This window comes from Sporisorium graminicola, chromosome SGRAM_22 (assembly GCF_005498985.1).
Source record: "Sporisorium graminicola strain CBS 10092 chromosome SGRAM_22, whole genome shotgun sequence".
Taxonomy (NCBI): domain Eukaryota; kingdom Fungi; phylum Basidiomycota; class Ustilaginomycetes; order Ustilaginales; family Ustilaginaceae; genus Sporisorium; species Sporisorium graminicola.
This window is the reverse complement of record NC_043731.1, coordinates 813350-827365: the sequence shown is the minus strand read 5'-3', so window position 1 is coordinate 827365 and position 14016 is coordinate 813350. Positions and strand designations below refer to the sequence as shown.

At 57.4% G+C, this 14016-nt stretch overlaps 6 protein-coding genes across 6 annotated transcripts; 3 read left to right on the top strand and 3 right to left on the bottom strand.

The window, feature by feature from the left end:
• Positions 1 to 316: 316 nt before the first annotated feature.
• EX895_003928 (uncharacterized protein) lies at positions 317 to 2105 on the bottom strand (the record flags this gene model as incomplete). The annotated part of the gene is made up of 2 exons (XM_029884526.1): positions 317 to 1999; positions 2097 to 2105. The coding sequence occupies 2 exons, from the start codon at positions 2103 to 2105 to the stop codon at positions 317 to 319; spliced, it is 1692 nt and encodes a 563-aa protein (XP_029739236.1).
• An 885-nt stretch (positions 2106 to 2990) lies between these two features.
• EX895_003927 (uncharacterized protein) lies at positions 2991 to 5249 on the top strand (the record flags this gene model as incomplete). The annotated part of the gene is made up of 1 exon (XM_029884525.1): positions 2991 to 5249. One exon carries the CDS (start codon positions 2991 to 2993, stop codon positions 5247 to 5249), a length of 2259 nt encoding a protein of 752 aa, XP_029739235.1.
• A 302-nt stretch (positions 5250 to 5551) lies between these two features.
• On the top strand, positions 5552 to 6736 carry EX895_003926 (uncharacterized protein; the record flags this gene model as incomplete). The annotated part of the gene is made up of 1 exon (XM_029884524.1): positions 5552 to 6736. One exon carries the CDS (start codon positions 5552 to 5554, stop codon positions 6734 to 6736), a length of 1185 nt encoding a protein of 394 aa, XP_029739234.1.
• A 77-nt stretch (positions 6737 to 6813) lies between these two features.
• EX895_003925 (uncharacterized protein) lies at positions 6814 to 8277 on the bottom strand (the record flags this gene model as incomplete). The annotated part of the gene is made up of 1 exon (XM_029884523.1): positions 6814 to 8277. The coding sequence occupies one exon, from the start codon at positions 8275 to 8277 to the stop codon at positions 6814 to 6816; it is 1464 nt and encodes a 487-aa protein (XP_029739233.1).
• A 374-nt stretch (positions 8278 to 8651) lies between these two features.
• On the top strand, positions 8652 to 9010 carry EX895_003924 (uncharacterized protein; the record flags this gene model as incomplete). Its single annotated transcript, XM_029884522.1, has 2 exons — positions 8652 to 8735; positions 8822 to 9010. The coding sequence occupies 2 exons, from the start codon at positions 8652 to 8654 to the stop codon at positions 9008 to 9010; spliced, it is 273 nt and encodes a 90-aa protein (XP_029739232.1).
• A 316-nt stretch (positions 9011 to 9326) lies between these two features.
• EX895_003923 (uncharacterized protein) lies at positions 9327 to 11108 on the bottom strand (the record flags this gene model as incomplete). Its single annotated transcript, XM_029884521.1, has 1 exon — positions 9327 to 11108. One exon carries the CDS (start codon positions 11106 to 11108, stop codon positions 9327 to 9329), a length of 1782 nt encoding a protein of 593 aa, XP_029739231.1.
• Positions 11109 to 14016: the final 2908 nt, after the last annotated feature.

Genomic DNA, 14016 nt, shown 5'->3' with positions numbered 1-14016 from the left:
CCTGCAGCTCAGCACGCACCGCACCGCACCGCACCTCACGCTCGCTCGCTTTCCAAAACAGGCAAGTCCAATAATCGAAAACCTCGGACTTGGCAATCTTGGCTTTCAACTTGCAATTTCCTCAGCTGCCAAGCCGAGCGCGAGCGCGAGTGTGTGTGTGTGTGTGTGTGTGTGTGTGTGTCTCAGTGGCAGTCCCTGCAGCTCGCTCGCATACAACAACGCCATTTCTGAAAAACAATCGCATTGCAAGTCAGTCTGGAGAGGTATGAATACTGCGAGAAAACATAGGACAGCATGGTGCAGCGAGCTTGATCGGCTATACAACACCCCACTCCTTGCGCGGCTGGTTCTGTGGACGCTCGATTCCCCATCCGCTTCCCGGGGCAGCTGCGTTGTTGGCATCGGCAAACGGATCGGCAAATGGATCGTCGTCGTCGTCGGCGTCCTCGTCCTCGTTCCAGCTGAAGCCAGGTCCGATGTTGGGCCGGTGGCCCTGCGTGGTACGCAGCCATTCCTCCTCGTCGGAATCGTTGAGGTTGGACCACGACCCACCCTCGGGACGCGAGGTGGAGGCAGCGAGCTGACGAGCGCGACCGGGCGCCTGGTGCACCTGTTCATCCGCCGAGTCTTCAGATTCGTAGTCGCTGTAGTCGGACAGGGCGCCGTGCTGCGTGCTGCTGCCCGCTGCTTCGCTCGCCGTCATGCCTCGTCGTCCGTGGCTTGCGTCCGACTGCGCGTGAGAAGCGGCATAGCCCGACGAGTCTTCTTGGAAATCAAGATCGATGAGGTCGTTTATAGCTCCACCTGCAGCTCGCTGACTCGATCCTGCCCCGATCGGCTGCTCACCCATATCAAAGCTACGCATACTACCTACACGCGAGTTGTGACGGACAATCTGCACCCTCTGTCGCGTCTGCAGCTTCTCCAGCTCGCTATCGGGAGCATTGAGACGCGCGTTTGCGATCCGCTTGCGCACCATCTCGATCTCGGCATCGTCGGCTGCCAGTCGTGCTGCCGTTTTTTGCTCGGCCGTCTGGCCCGAGCCCGAGATATCCGCGAGCGGCTCCTCCTCCTCGTCCGAATCAAGCTCGACGGGCTTCGAGAGACGATCGTACAGTTCCAGCGCCAAGATGATCTGGTCGTTGGCAGAGATGAGAGAGCCGAGGTACTCTTCGTCCTTGACGAGCTGCACGTAGCGGATGATCTTTTTGCGCTCGACCTTGGTCTTGACCAAGTAGTCTTGCACGCGCGCATTCTGCGTGATGCTCTCCTTTTCACGGTTGACGTGCTGCAGGGCGTTGACGAGCGAGGTGGCGACCTGCTGCGAGATGGCGAGCGACTGCAGGATGGCCGGCTTCTCCTGCTCAAAGTTGAATGTAGGCCGTTTGCCGCCCTTTTTTCCTCGCAGCTTGCTCTTCTTCTCCTCTTCCTTTTGCAGCTGCTCGGCAGCCTTGCGGTCGCTTCGAATCTGCGCTTCGATGCGTTGCTTCTCCTGCAGCTTGCGGTACACCTCGGCTGCTTCGTTCTTCCTCTGCGCCTCTGACTTTTTGCCGCCTCCGCAGGCGTGGTAGAGGCCAGCGACCATCTTCATCGAGGGATCGTCTTTGAATTGCTGGTGCCACGAGAGCAGCACACGCATGAGCAGCTTGCGCACCGACGCATCCACGAGCTGATCCTGCGACATGATCTTGATGCGATCGACAAGCTGTTCATTGGCGAAAGTGGTCTGGAAGCGCTGGCCGCAGTTTTCGACAAGCGCCTTGAGCAGGATCAGCGCACGCTTCTGGCCGTGCACGTTAGAGTACTTGAGCTTCTTGCGCAGAGCTCGGCTCGCCTCGGTGGGGCCCGTGGCCTGGAGGTTGATGGCCTCGACCAGCTCGGGGATGCCATCGTACTCTTCTTCGGCATAGCGCTGGGTGCACAACCGATCGATCCAGTCCGTCACAGCGGTGAAAGGTTTGCGGTTATTCAAGTAGCCTTGAGCTTGACCTGTAAGCTCCTGCGATGCCCGCATTGGCATAAAGGGAGGAGAAGGGTCAGGATCGGCGATCGTGTCGCAGGTGAAAGCCCCGTTCAGAGTCGACGCATCCACTTACCTTGAGCATGATGAGAATTCGACAACCAGACTGTGTGGTCTGGACGGGATACAAAGGACTTTGCTGGAGATGTGGTGGTGGTGGTGATAACGATGATGGTGGTGGGGAGATGGACAGCGACGATGCGGGTAGAGACCAGTCGAGTGGAGCTAAGCGGAGACGCACAAACGTGGGCGAGAGGCCGGTTGACGAAAGAAAGGGTCGTCGTCTAAGCGAGAGTGTAATGCTTGCGGAGAAGGGTGCGCCTATCTCAGAGGTGCCGCGCTGCAATCGAGTGTGGTCGTCGGGGTCCAAATCGAAGACGAGCACGGAGGCACAATCGTTGCGACATCTTGCAGTTCCCCATCGTCACAATTGGCCTGTGCAGCTTCCCCCTCTATCGCTCTACACCGAACAGAATCGCCGAGGTTTTGTATTGAATTTGTTAGCCTGGCAAGTGTAACACGGTTTTATGTTCTGGCGTGGTTAAGAACCCATGCGGAGCTCTTCACACCATCTCGGTTTCTGTTTCGCTGTCCTTTCCACAGGCTATTGTGGCGATCGGACACGCTTAGGCTTCGACGTGTGAAAATCCGGCATCCTCTCGTCCAAGGATTTCCGGCTGGAGGCAGCAGAAAGCTACGTTGCGCTTGTTTGACCACCGTCGGCATAAAATAAAGGTCAGAGAAAGCCGATACACGTACTGTTTCAGCGGCTTCCCACCGGCTCGAGCCGTTGGTGCACCCGCTTTGCTGGTTACAATAAATTGTGTTAATTTCCGCGGCGCTGGGCGGTTTTCCATCGGCAACGTCAACTCAGCCATCACATCCATCCTTTCCATACCTCCTTTCCCTCCTTGGCACGACTCGTATCTCCTTGCCAAGCAAGCAAGCAAAGCGATCGGCCATCGCCACCATGCCTCCAGCTCATCGCGGTCCTACGGGTTCGCCCATGGATCGTTGGACCGACGCGTCGCCCACGGCCATCTCGAGCGGCTTCCGAACCGCCATGTCGCTCGGCCCACAACCTCGTTTGAACTTTGACGTGCCCACTTCCAATCTGTCACAGAGCATGACTCCCAATAACTTCAACACGGACGATGACGAAGAGGACGATGACGACGACGATGCAGATACCGCCTCTCCAGCAAATACCACGGGCAAGAAGGCCAACGGAAAAGGCGCAAAGGGCAAGAAGAACGGTGCGGGGGGCGCTGCTGCCGCCAAGGGCAAAGATGCAAGGGCAGCTCAACATCGAAAGGAGCAGAACCGAGCAGCACAGCGCGAGTTCCGACAGCGCAAGCAGCAATACATTCGTGCGCTCGAAGCCAGGGTCGAGCTTCTCTCGTCAGATCACGACACCCAAGTTAACCGTCTTCGCTTCGCCTTGCGTCACCTGCTCGCGGAGAACAACACGCTTCGTGGTATGGTCGGCAGTCTGGCGCATTTTATCGGGAAAAGGAGCATTGGCGGATGTCTGGCAGAAGCCGGCATGTCCAGAGAGATGCTTGAGACTACAATGAACTCTTCCAGCGAAAAACTCATGTCGGAAGCATGGGCCAATTGGCCAGGAGCAGGCGAGTGCGAAGCGCTCAAACAGATACGCAAGGAGAGCAACATCCCTGCCGAAGGTCTGCCCGAAAGTAAGCTCGCCAGCTACTTTCGAGAATCGAACAGCAGCAAAGCAGGCCAGGAAATTGCAGCAGCAGGTCCAGAAGCTCCGGCCAGCGACAAGAAGAAGAGGCCCACTGACGACGCTGCCTCCAAAACTTCGAAGCGCAAACGCAAGACCGCTGACGAGACTGTCATGACTGCTTCGGCACCTGGCTCAACCACCACCGGCACCTCGCCTGACGCGAGCAGTCCTTCCACTCGTGCCAATGCAGCTGTAGCCCACTCACCGTTTGCTCCTTCGGCGCAGACCTCAAGTAGCGGGGGATTGGATCTGAACTGGCAGCAGCAACAGCAGCACTTACAACAACAACAGCAAGTGCAGCAACAGCAGGCTTCATACGCCCTGCCAACCCAGTTCTGGCAGCCGTCTCCGGCGGGACTGGGACGACAGTATGGCAACGACGTCGACTCAACCTTTGCACAGACGCTGCTGGGAGGTGGCAATGCGGATCTGTCCACCCTTGCTGCGCTCTTCCCTTCAGAAGCAGCTATGAACCAGAGCCTCTTTTCGCCATCAGACGCACCACCTTTTAACGGACTCGGTGCCGGAAGCAGCCGCGGCGACACTGGTGGCGGTCTGTCAGATTCCAACGCTGCCTCGAATTACAATTTTCTAGCTCCCATCAACTTTGGACCGCCGACATCCGCCATCGGTCAAGGTGTGGCTGGCTCTGTCGCAGGCTCAACAATGGCTGTACGGGATAGCCAGCATGGATCCACGGTCCTGATGCCATCGACAGCAACGGGTGGAGTGGAAACTTTGCTCCTGCCCAGCGGTGCTCCCTCGCCGCCGGAGCACGTGCAGGCATTGCGCCGTCGTTCTGCACGTGTCATTGCCCAGGTGAATCGCATCTGGGCCAAACGAGGCGCCACCCACTTTCTCGACCTATCCAAAGGCCATCAGCTGGACGACGACGACGTACGATACATCGAGCAACAAGAAGTCTGCAATCCTCACATCAAGCTCGCATTCGTGCGTCTACCCAATGGTTGGGACGAGGGCGATCTGGATAGGCAACGCGAGGTTTCTGGCAGTCCCAAGACTGCCAGCCCCTACGATACGGAAAGCAAAGCAGACAACTTTGTACGCCTCTCATACCACGTGTACAACCACCGGCTCAACCCCAACTACACACTACCGTCCATCCTCAAGCCGACGCCGCTGCAGCTGTCGACGCCGCACGATCAGGCGATTGATGCGCTGCCCTGGCCCGCCATCCGCGACAAGCTCATACAGATGCCCAACCTCGAGACGCACAGCGTCATCATCGACCTCGTCCGGTTCCTATCGCCGCGCGATGGCGATGTTCATTCCGAGAAGAATTGGGTGTTGACGCTGCCGTTCTTCGTCAGGTATCCGCAGCTGGCAGACGCAACCATTCTCGCCAACACGAATGCACAGAGAAAGGCGACGGGCGAGCCAGAGGTGACTATGGACGAAGTGTGGGAGCAGCACCGCAGCTTTCAGGAGTATACGCAGGCCAAGCTCAAGGAAATTTGACGGGCCTCTGCTTATTGTTCTCGGTCGATCGATTTTGTATTAGTAGCCTTGAACTCCTTTGGTATCTGTTTGCGAGCCATTGCGCATTGCTGCAATGAGCGGTGACGCTGACCAGAACAGAAGACCCTGAATTCGGAAGCCGATCAAGAAGAAAATTGGACTGGTCTGGCTGTCCTCCACTCTGGCAAAAGTCGTTGAGCTTTTGCTCTTTTCTTCCGGTGAAATGACCGTCAAAGACTCGACCTTCTTGTTGCGTCTCGACTACCATTTCGAGCTTCCACGTTGCACCGCCCGAGCGTACGATGCTGATTACGGCGCCCGTGATGCGGCTCAGCGTGTCTGCGCGAGCGGGTGTTGTGCCGTCCGTCAGAGCGCACTGCCGCTTCTCGTCGAGGATCAGCACCACCGCTTCGACAGCTGCCGCATCATCCTCCGACTCGCCAAGCAGTTCTGACAGCAGCCACAACAGCAACAGCAGTAACGACTCTTTGTCCTCGTCGTTGTCGTCTTCATCCAAGTCTTCGGGCTTCAAAGCCGACCCGCGCTTCCGTCCACCACCGCAGCCGCGCACACGCGGACAGGTCGCACGCACGCTCTTCTTGCTCGGCTGGATCCCCGTCGCCGCCTTCATCACCTCCCATCTGTACAGTCTCGGCAACGTCACGGGTGGGTCCATGTCTCCCACCTTCAACGGCCCGTACGCGGAGGCATCTGCAGCCAACGCGCGCTCGGACGTCGTGCTGCTCAACCGGACGGTCAAGTACAAACACGACGAGCTGCGGCCCGGGGACATTGTCACGTTGATCTCACCGCTTGACCCACGCTTGTTGTTGACCAAACGCATTATCGCGCTAGCAGGGGACACGGTGCGTGTATGGGTTCCGGGAAGCAGTGTAGCGGGGAGCAGCCGGGATGGAGTGAAGGCGGGAAGGTGGACGAGGATCAAAGTGCCCCCCGGCCACGTGTGGGTCGAAGGCGATGCGGCCGTCGACATTGTCCCCGGCAGTTTGGAACGTGCCGCCAACTCTGCAGCAACCTCGCCATCGCTCCGGAACAAGAGCAGAGACAGCCGAGAGTTCGGACCGGTGCCTATGGGCCTCATCACCTCACGCATCGAAATGATCCTCTGGCCTCCACAACGGTTCGGCGCGCCAGCGGCTCGGCCTTCGATCCTCTCGCCTGCGCGACCGGCACAGTACCCGCCATCGTCGACGGAAGACCGATCGACACAAGTCAACCCGAGTCTAGCGCGCATTCTGGACGAGATGACGCAGATGAGCCCCACGGCGAAGAGCAAGGCGCATCCGGAGGATTCGGTGATCAGCCCGTATATAGATTGGAACGATCCCAACGCCAAGGGGCAAGAGGGGGAGGACGGAGAGGCGACACTGGGTAGCGAGAGGGGTACTGGCGATGACGAGAGAAAAAGAAAGCATGCGTGGAATCATCTTAGTCGAGGTGGCCGATTGGGCGATGATGCCGATTGAGCCCTTGCACATTAACACACAGACAATGCCAACCACATGCACACGCTCCCGGGCATTGCAGCTTCGAAGGATTGTATTCACGGCTTTAACAGGTGTACCAGGCGCTCGCGATGAAGCTGTAACCACTCGTCCTGATCCATCCCCCTCTGAACGAACCAGCCTTCCGATTCTCGGCTCTCGAGCTTCAGCTCCGCCCCTTTTGTGCCCAAACTCTCCACGACAGCGGCGCGATCCCACCCGGGATCCGCATCGACGATCTTGACCCATCGCGGCGCCAGAGGCCATGCAGTGCCGATGTTGTCGTAGACACATGCGTTCTGCGTGCGTACGAGCCACGTGAGCGTCGACCACGCGACAATGGTCAGAAGCGCTACGAGGATGATCAAGGTGTTGGAGAGCACCCCGAGTAGTGTTGTACCAAGCACAAGTGCGATGAGCCCGACGAGGCCGAGTAGCGCAGCTCGTGAGTCGAACAGCCCTCGGCAGCGAGTAGACAGATACGCGATAGGCGCCCACACGACATGGTACACTGGTGAAGCGAGCCCGACCACCTGAATCTCCACTTGCACACCGTCTGTGACTTCTCTCGATTTCCCTTTGCCCGTCATTGTCGCTTCTGCCGCCATCTCCACCACGCGCTTCTTCAGCAAGGCTCTATTCCACCCCCAAACGCACTCCCTCGCCACCAGATGCTTGGAGAAATGGCGGTCGTCTGCAAACCGCTCAATCGCCTCTTGCAAGCCCGACGAGACCAAGCGCGACGTCTTGCGCTCTCGTGTCCTTTTGAAGATCGAAGACAGGTCAAAGTCGCCGAGTGAGCTCGAGGCGTCGAAGAGTTTGTCCACCTGCTCGTCAACTTCACCGTTGCTGGCGTGCGTTTTGGTGTCGTGTGCTGTAGCTGTAGTTGGCGGGGCGAGGAATTCGTCATTCAACGGCGTCCATGGCGGCAAGGTCGAGGTTTCAAGCCGTTTGTGATATCGTTGCACTTCCTCCTCGCTCGAGTAAAGGGGTCTCGACTGTGAAGCGTTCCATACTTGCAGTGTTGCGGCTTCACCCACATTCAACCTGGTGTGATTGGACGAAGACGAAGAACTGCTCGTCAGCTCGTCGACCAGCCTGCGCAATCTACCCTTCCACGTGCGTGCTCCAGAGCCTGGCAGCCCTCGCAAGCAGGGCACGTCATCCGCAAGCGCAAACGGCAGCGCGTCGTGCGTCGTCAGCTCTGGTAGCGGCAGCTCAACGTGCCTTGTCGCGGTCGTCTGTGGACAGCGCACACTGATGCGCAGGTGAAGGTCCTTTGGCTGCGCTGTCGGCGGCCGTGTATCCGAGAGGAATGTCTGGAGGAGATGCGTCGGATCGTTGGCCTGTGAGCGGTACGGCGAGGACGCGAATGTTCGCTGTTTAACGTGCGTCGATGTGGATGCGTAGGGGTAAGATTCGACGTCGCCTTGCTGCTCGTTGTCGGGTTCGTCGAGGTGGAGCGGTTGGTAGCCGGAGGACGAGGGTGGGTACGAGGTCCCGCTCGTTGGCAGCGGAGGCATGGTCCTAGTGAGTAGAAGACGCTTTGAGCTGTCGTTCCGCTTCGGTGTCTTGCTTTGGGCCGTGAGGTAGGAGCTAGAAGACGGGTAGGAGGTGGAAAGGAAGAAGAAAGTAGGTCCGTGAGCGTGGATAAGCCCGAATTCCGAAGACGCTGGTTTCCAAGGGTCCACCTGCACATCCACTTTCTTGTCGATGCCTTTCCCTCCACCGCCATCTCCCAGCACATCTGGCCATTCGCGCTATCCTTCCTCTCTGTACTTCAAGCACAATGCCATGTTAGCGACAGTGTCAACCAGCACCTAGCACTGGTACGCTTCGCCTTCCACTCCTTGCATCCCCTGGCTGCAAGGGCGCCACCTCTTGCTCACCACATACCATGCCCAATCGCACAATAGGCAACGCCATTCTATACACAGCGTTGGCGCTGTTCGGCGCCTACACCGTCTGGGCCGTCGTTCTCGTAAGACCGTTCCCTCGTCCCGTTGCACTGAAGAGCAAGCTTTGACACTGACACAATCCCGCTGCCACTCTTCGACCACCCTGCAGCCGTTCCTACCGGACGACTCGCCAGTGCACGAATGGGTACCAGACCGCAAGTGGGCCATCGTCCTCCCGTCCCTGGTGCTCGTCATGGGGCTGAGCACCGTCGGCGTGTACATCGGCTTGCTGATGCGGCAAGATGCACTGCTCGAACTAAAGGAGCGCGAGCACGAGGTCGGAAAGCAACAGCGGTAAGGCGTCTGACCCCTGCACTCAAAACTTCCCAAAGAGGTCTCTCCTTTGGGTCGCACACAACAATCACAGCATATGAAGATGTTGAGAAGACCAATTACGTTAATATCAAAAATACCCAGGCATCCAAGTACAGACGACAGCAAAAAGTCGATCAGAAGGTAGAAGTACAAGTAAAGCGCATCGGCGCTCAAGTGTCCCCTGCTGGGACACTCTGGCTCTCGAAGCTGTAGAAAAAGCAAGCGATACCGCCCAGTATAAAAAAGGGTATGCTGAAAAGGGGCGAACGGTGCTGCTAGTAATTTTGAGCGTACAACGTTTACTCGTTCTTGCCAAGAACACCAGCAATGCAAGCCGACGAGCAGGTGACCAGGATACCGGTCATCAGCGACAGAGGCGCCAGGCGGGCAATTGCACCACCACGGCTGGGGGCAAGACCCGAGAGCACACCAATGTTGATACCGAGCGAGCCGATGTTGCCGAATCCAGCAAGCATGAAGTTGGAGATGAGGATCGAGCGGCCCTCGAGCCCCGACTTGATCATCTTGAGCTCCGAGTAAGCGACAAACTCGTTAGCGACAATCTTGGTGGCCAGCAGCTTCGAGACGGTGAGCAGGTCCTTCTTGGGGACACCCATGCACCAGGCGAAGGGGTAGAGGATGTATCCGAGGATGAGCGTGAGCGTGAGGTGGTTGATGGTCCAGAAGTGGCCGATGTAGGTCAGCAGACCGTTGACAGCGTACAGCAGCGAGACAATGCAGAGCACATTGCAGAAGATGAGCGCAGCAACGCGGACACCGAGCCAGGCACCGTTGGAGAAGGCGTGCAGGGGGTCGACGGCGTCCGACTTTTCGTTGATCTCGATGTTGATCGAGCCGGCAGTGATGGGGGTCTCGGTTTCGGGCACGACCATCTTGGAGGCAGCGATGGAAGCGGGGATCGACATGACGGCAGCGGTGATGAGGTGGGTGGGCGAAACACCCATCTGAACGTAGGCGAGGAAGACGGAACCGGCAATGGTGGAGAAACCCGAGGTAAGAACCTGGAAGATTTCGGCGTTGGTCATGAGGTCGAGGAAGCTCTGCACCAGCACGGCGTTCTCACCCTGGCCGATGAAAGGCGAAGCGGCAGCGACGACAGCCTCGGCACCGGAGATGCCCATGAGCTTGAAGAAGAACCAGGCAAACTTGCGAATGGCCCAAGACATAACACCGAGGTACGAGAGGAAGACGACGAGCGCCACGAAGAAGATGATGGACGAGAGCGTGTCGATGAAGAAGTAGCCCTGGCCGGCGAGGTCACGCCAGAAGAAGTTGGCACCACCCAACTGACCCTGAGCGAGCAGGTCAGCGGCAGCAAAGGCGAGCCACTTGGCCACGCTGAAGAAGGCGCCAGTTTTGAAGACGAGCAGACCAATGATGACCTGGAGACCAAGACCGGTGATGACCGGCTGGAGCTTGATGGCGCTGCGGCGGGTTGAGATGGCGTAGAAGAAGCAGTTGATGAGGAAAAGACCGAAGAGCGAGCGAGCACGGTCGCCGTATCGCGACTCGGGGACCTCCTTGATACCAAAGGCACTACCAAAGTAAAGGGCGAGGAGAGCAAGCCAACCGATACCGATCTGGCCGTAGTGGGGCACCTTGCTCCAGGGCTCTGCAGCGCAGCGGGTCCAGACAGCCTCGATGGCGTTTGCAAAGGGAGCCTTGGGGATGTAGCGGTCGTTGTGGAAGAGGATGAGAAGGATGAAGAACCATGACCAGATGGTGGTGATGACCCAACGGTGGCGCGTCTCTTCGCGGATGATACCGGGCAACCACCAACCGAGGATCAAGCAGATGAGGGCCATGTCAAAGATGACGCGGGTAGCCTTGTGGGTGCGGATCGAGTGCCAGAGCTTGTGGACGCGACCGGGCTCACCCTGCGGGTGGGGCTCAATAGCCTCGACGGGGGGGCGGCCGCTGCTCTCCAGGTCGCGGTCGGACGCCGAGTAGGCGAGCTTGTCGTCGGCGGCATCGTGGTGGGAACCGGCGCTGGCAGCGGCGTGCTGCTCGACAGGAGCGTCCTTGGTGAGCTGAGGTGTGTTGGTACCTTCGGCAGACATTTTCGAAAGGTTTCCTGTGGAGATGGTGGTGGGGAGGAAGAAGGGGTATCTAGGAATCGATGCTTGCCACTGCGTTGACTGGAACGAGCTGGCGAAGAAGAAGGCTGAACCGCTGAGGATGCGGAACGCACACGAGCGGAAAGAGAGGAGGGGAGGGCGAGAGGGTGGTGGGGGTGGTGAATGGAGAAACGTCGACGAGGAGGCTGGATTGATATAGGAAAGGGCGAGGAGGGCGAGCCTCGAGCCAGAGCCAGAGACAGATAGGAAGGACGAGGTCGAAGAGGCCAAGCGTTTCACTACCGTCGTCGTGGCGTAGGACTGTAGCGTCGCACCAAAAAAAAAACCCCCCGGCCAAAGCACGGTCAGTGGACCCGGTCAATTTCCGCCTCACCCAGGGAGGCACAAACTTTTATTATCGTTAAAATTATTTTCTATCTTTCTACACCTGATCCAATGGGACCAAGGGGTTTGCATCCTCTCTGGTGGAGCTTCACATTCTTGCATCCTTCGCAACGGACTCGGTAGGGCTCAAAGCGGCAGTGTGCGCGGTCGCGAGCGTGATGTCGTCTGATTCGCTTCGGTCGGGAAATGTGTATCAGGGATGAGCTGGCGGAGTCAGGAACGCACCGTAGCGGTGCGAAGAGGCGAAGGTGGCATGTGGCAAAAGAGAGGCGGGCGGCACTTTCAGAGATAGGCTATGACCAAAGCAGAATGCACATATCCAGAACTTGCTTATCACGACCGGCCGAAGCGGCCAGCCACTTGAAAGCTGAAACGGCGGAGAGGAGTTGCAAAAGGGAGAGAAGCAGGAACATCGTCGCACCTTGCCAGGGCACATTGGCCAATGAGATGTTGTCCTACCCTCAAAGCACGGGTGATTGGCCATTCGAGCAGGGCAGAGGCGGGGAAGGGGAAGGGGCGACAAGGCACCCAGGTGGCACCGAGTGAGAGATACAGCGCGGGAGGATAGCTCCGAACCGGTGGGAAGACTGCTTCAGGGACGAGATGCCACACAGAGCAAGCGTGGACGCGAGCAATACGAACGCCGTGAGAACGAGAGGAGAAGCAGAGCTTTGTAACGGGCCGGACGCGATACGCAAAGACGGCAGGCAAGAGCAAGGTCCAGGCCTGTTGCCGCACTTGCAGCACGACATCGAAACAAGGCAGGAGAGAGGCAGCCGAGCGTGGCAAGGATAACAAGAACCAAGACAAAAGCAGCCAAGAGAAAGCCAATTGAAAAGGAGCAATGTCTTCCGAAGTATCGCGGATCCAAGCGAGACGGCACCCAAAAACTGACGGAAGCTTGGTTGGACTAAGTCAACCGTTCGTTTCCTTTTCCCCTCGTCTTGCACCTGATCCCACTTTGCACGCCCTCCCCCATTCTCATTCCTATCTCATTCCCAGTGCCTCGCTCTTGTTGTCTTCCAATGGCGGCAACGGAATGCTGCCACCTTCCCTTCAAATTGCGTGTTTCGATATTCAAGAGCCTCACGATGGCAAGCTAGACATCTCGACACCGGATGGAGTAGACTGACGCTCGAGTTTGGGTCTGTTCCGGTTAGATTGGCGGTGGGCGGAAGAGGAGGAATCGAAGAAACCCATTTTCAATCGCCGCTTTGTTTTTCCTTTTTTTCATCCAAGGGCACAGAAGCAAGAGGGCGGCAGCAGCAACGCATGCATTGGTGGACAGCTGAGAGATAACGCGCGTTGCCGAGGTGAGCAGACAAAGAGAAAGCACCAACGTTACGAACGCGCTCTGCAGCCTGAAATGTACGGTTTCGGCCTCAAGAAGAATTTCTTATCGGCTCAAACGGCGGATTCGACGAGCGCGATTCTAGAGCCAAGTTTTTCTCTCGTTTCATTTGCAGCAACAGAAACAAAGACAAAAACTCCGTCGCCGTGACAGGGCAAATTCCTCCTCTCCGCTGTCACGCTTCGTTGACAAGAATGGAACCACGCACGCTCAGCACTTCTGTCGGTGAAAGCTTCTCGAAAGAGATCACTATCATTTCATGTGGGTTGGAAAGATGAGCAGCATGGTGCAAGTTTGAGCTTGGTCGGTTAGAGTAGCAGTAGAACACCTGCGTCGAACCGGAGTGGTGTGGTCACGCGGGCGGGTCGAGTCTGACGTTGGGACCATGCATTCAATGCATGCATGTAAAACTTTTTCCTTTTCTTTGAAATTTTCTTTCTGTGCCGCGCTTCAACTTGGCTCGACGTCCGAGATTATCCAAACAAACATGCTTTGCTTCGGTTGGCATCCTATTTCGAACCTCAACCTCGTGCTTCCATTCGACGTTCGTTCCGTGCTCAGCGCCAATCATTCACCTCGATTTCCATGCCGTCGTCCCAGGACGCGCCCGAGCTGCGTGGGCTTCGGAGGGAATAGGGATGCGTTCTCGTCCCCCTCTGCCGCTCAAGGCGAACAACTTGGTGTAAGGTGTTCGTTGAGACCATGTTGTGTACAAGGTCGGCGGGACAAAAGTTGCACGAGCTCCGGCAAGATCGGAGAAAGAACTCGTGATCCACCTTGAACAACAGGAGGAGCGAGAAATTTACCCCAGTGAGAACAGCGCCGTTGCATGAAAAAAAAAAGCCAACGTAAGCGAGCTTTCTTCTTCCGAGCTTCCAGGCCTAACTCTAACATCAATCTCCCGCCAAAAAAAACCTCCAGACGATTCGGTTGCTCGGAAATACACCCACTACCACCATCCCAGCTCGCGCGCACCGATAGCATGTCTGGTTCACAACCGCCGACTATCGAAGCTGTTCCTGTTCCCACATGGCGCCCCGCACTCTGTTCCCTTTTCTCGCTTATCGCGCTGCTCCGTTCTCGTCGCAGCAAGGCCTCCCCAATTCCGGGTGTCTTTCGCTATCTTTGCAAGCTTTGATTGCTTGCCCCCGCACA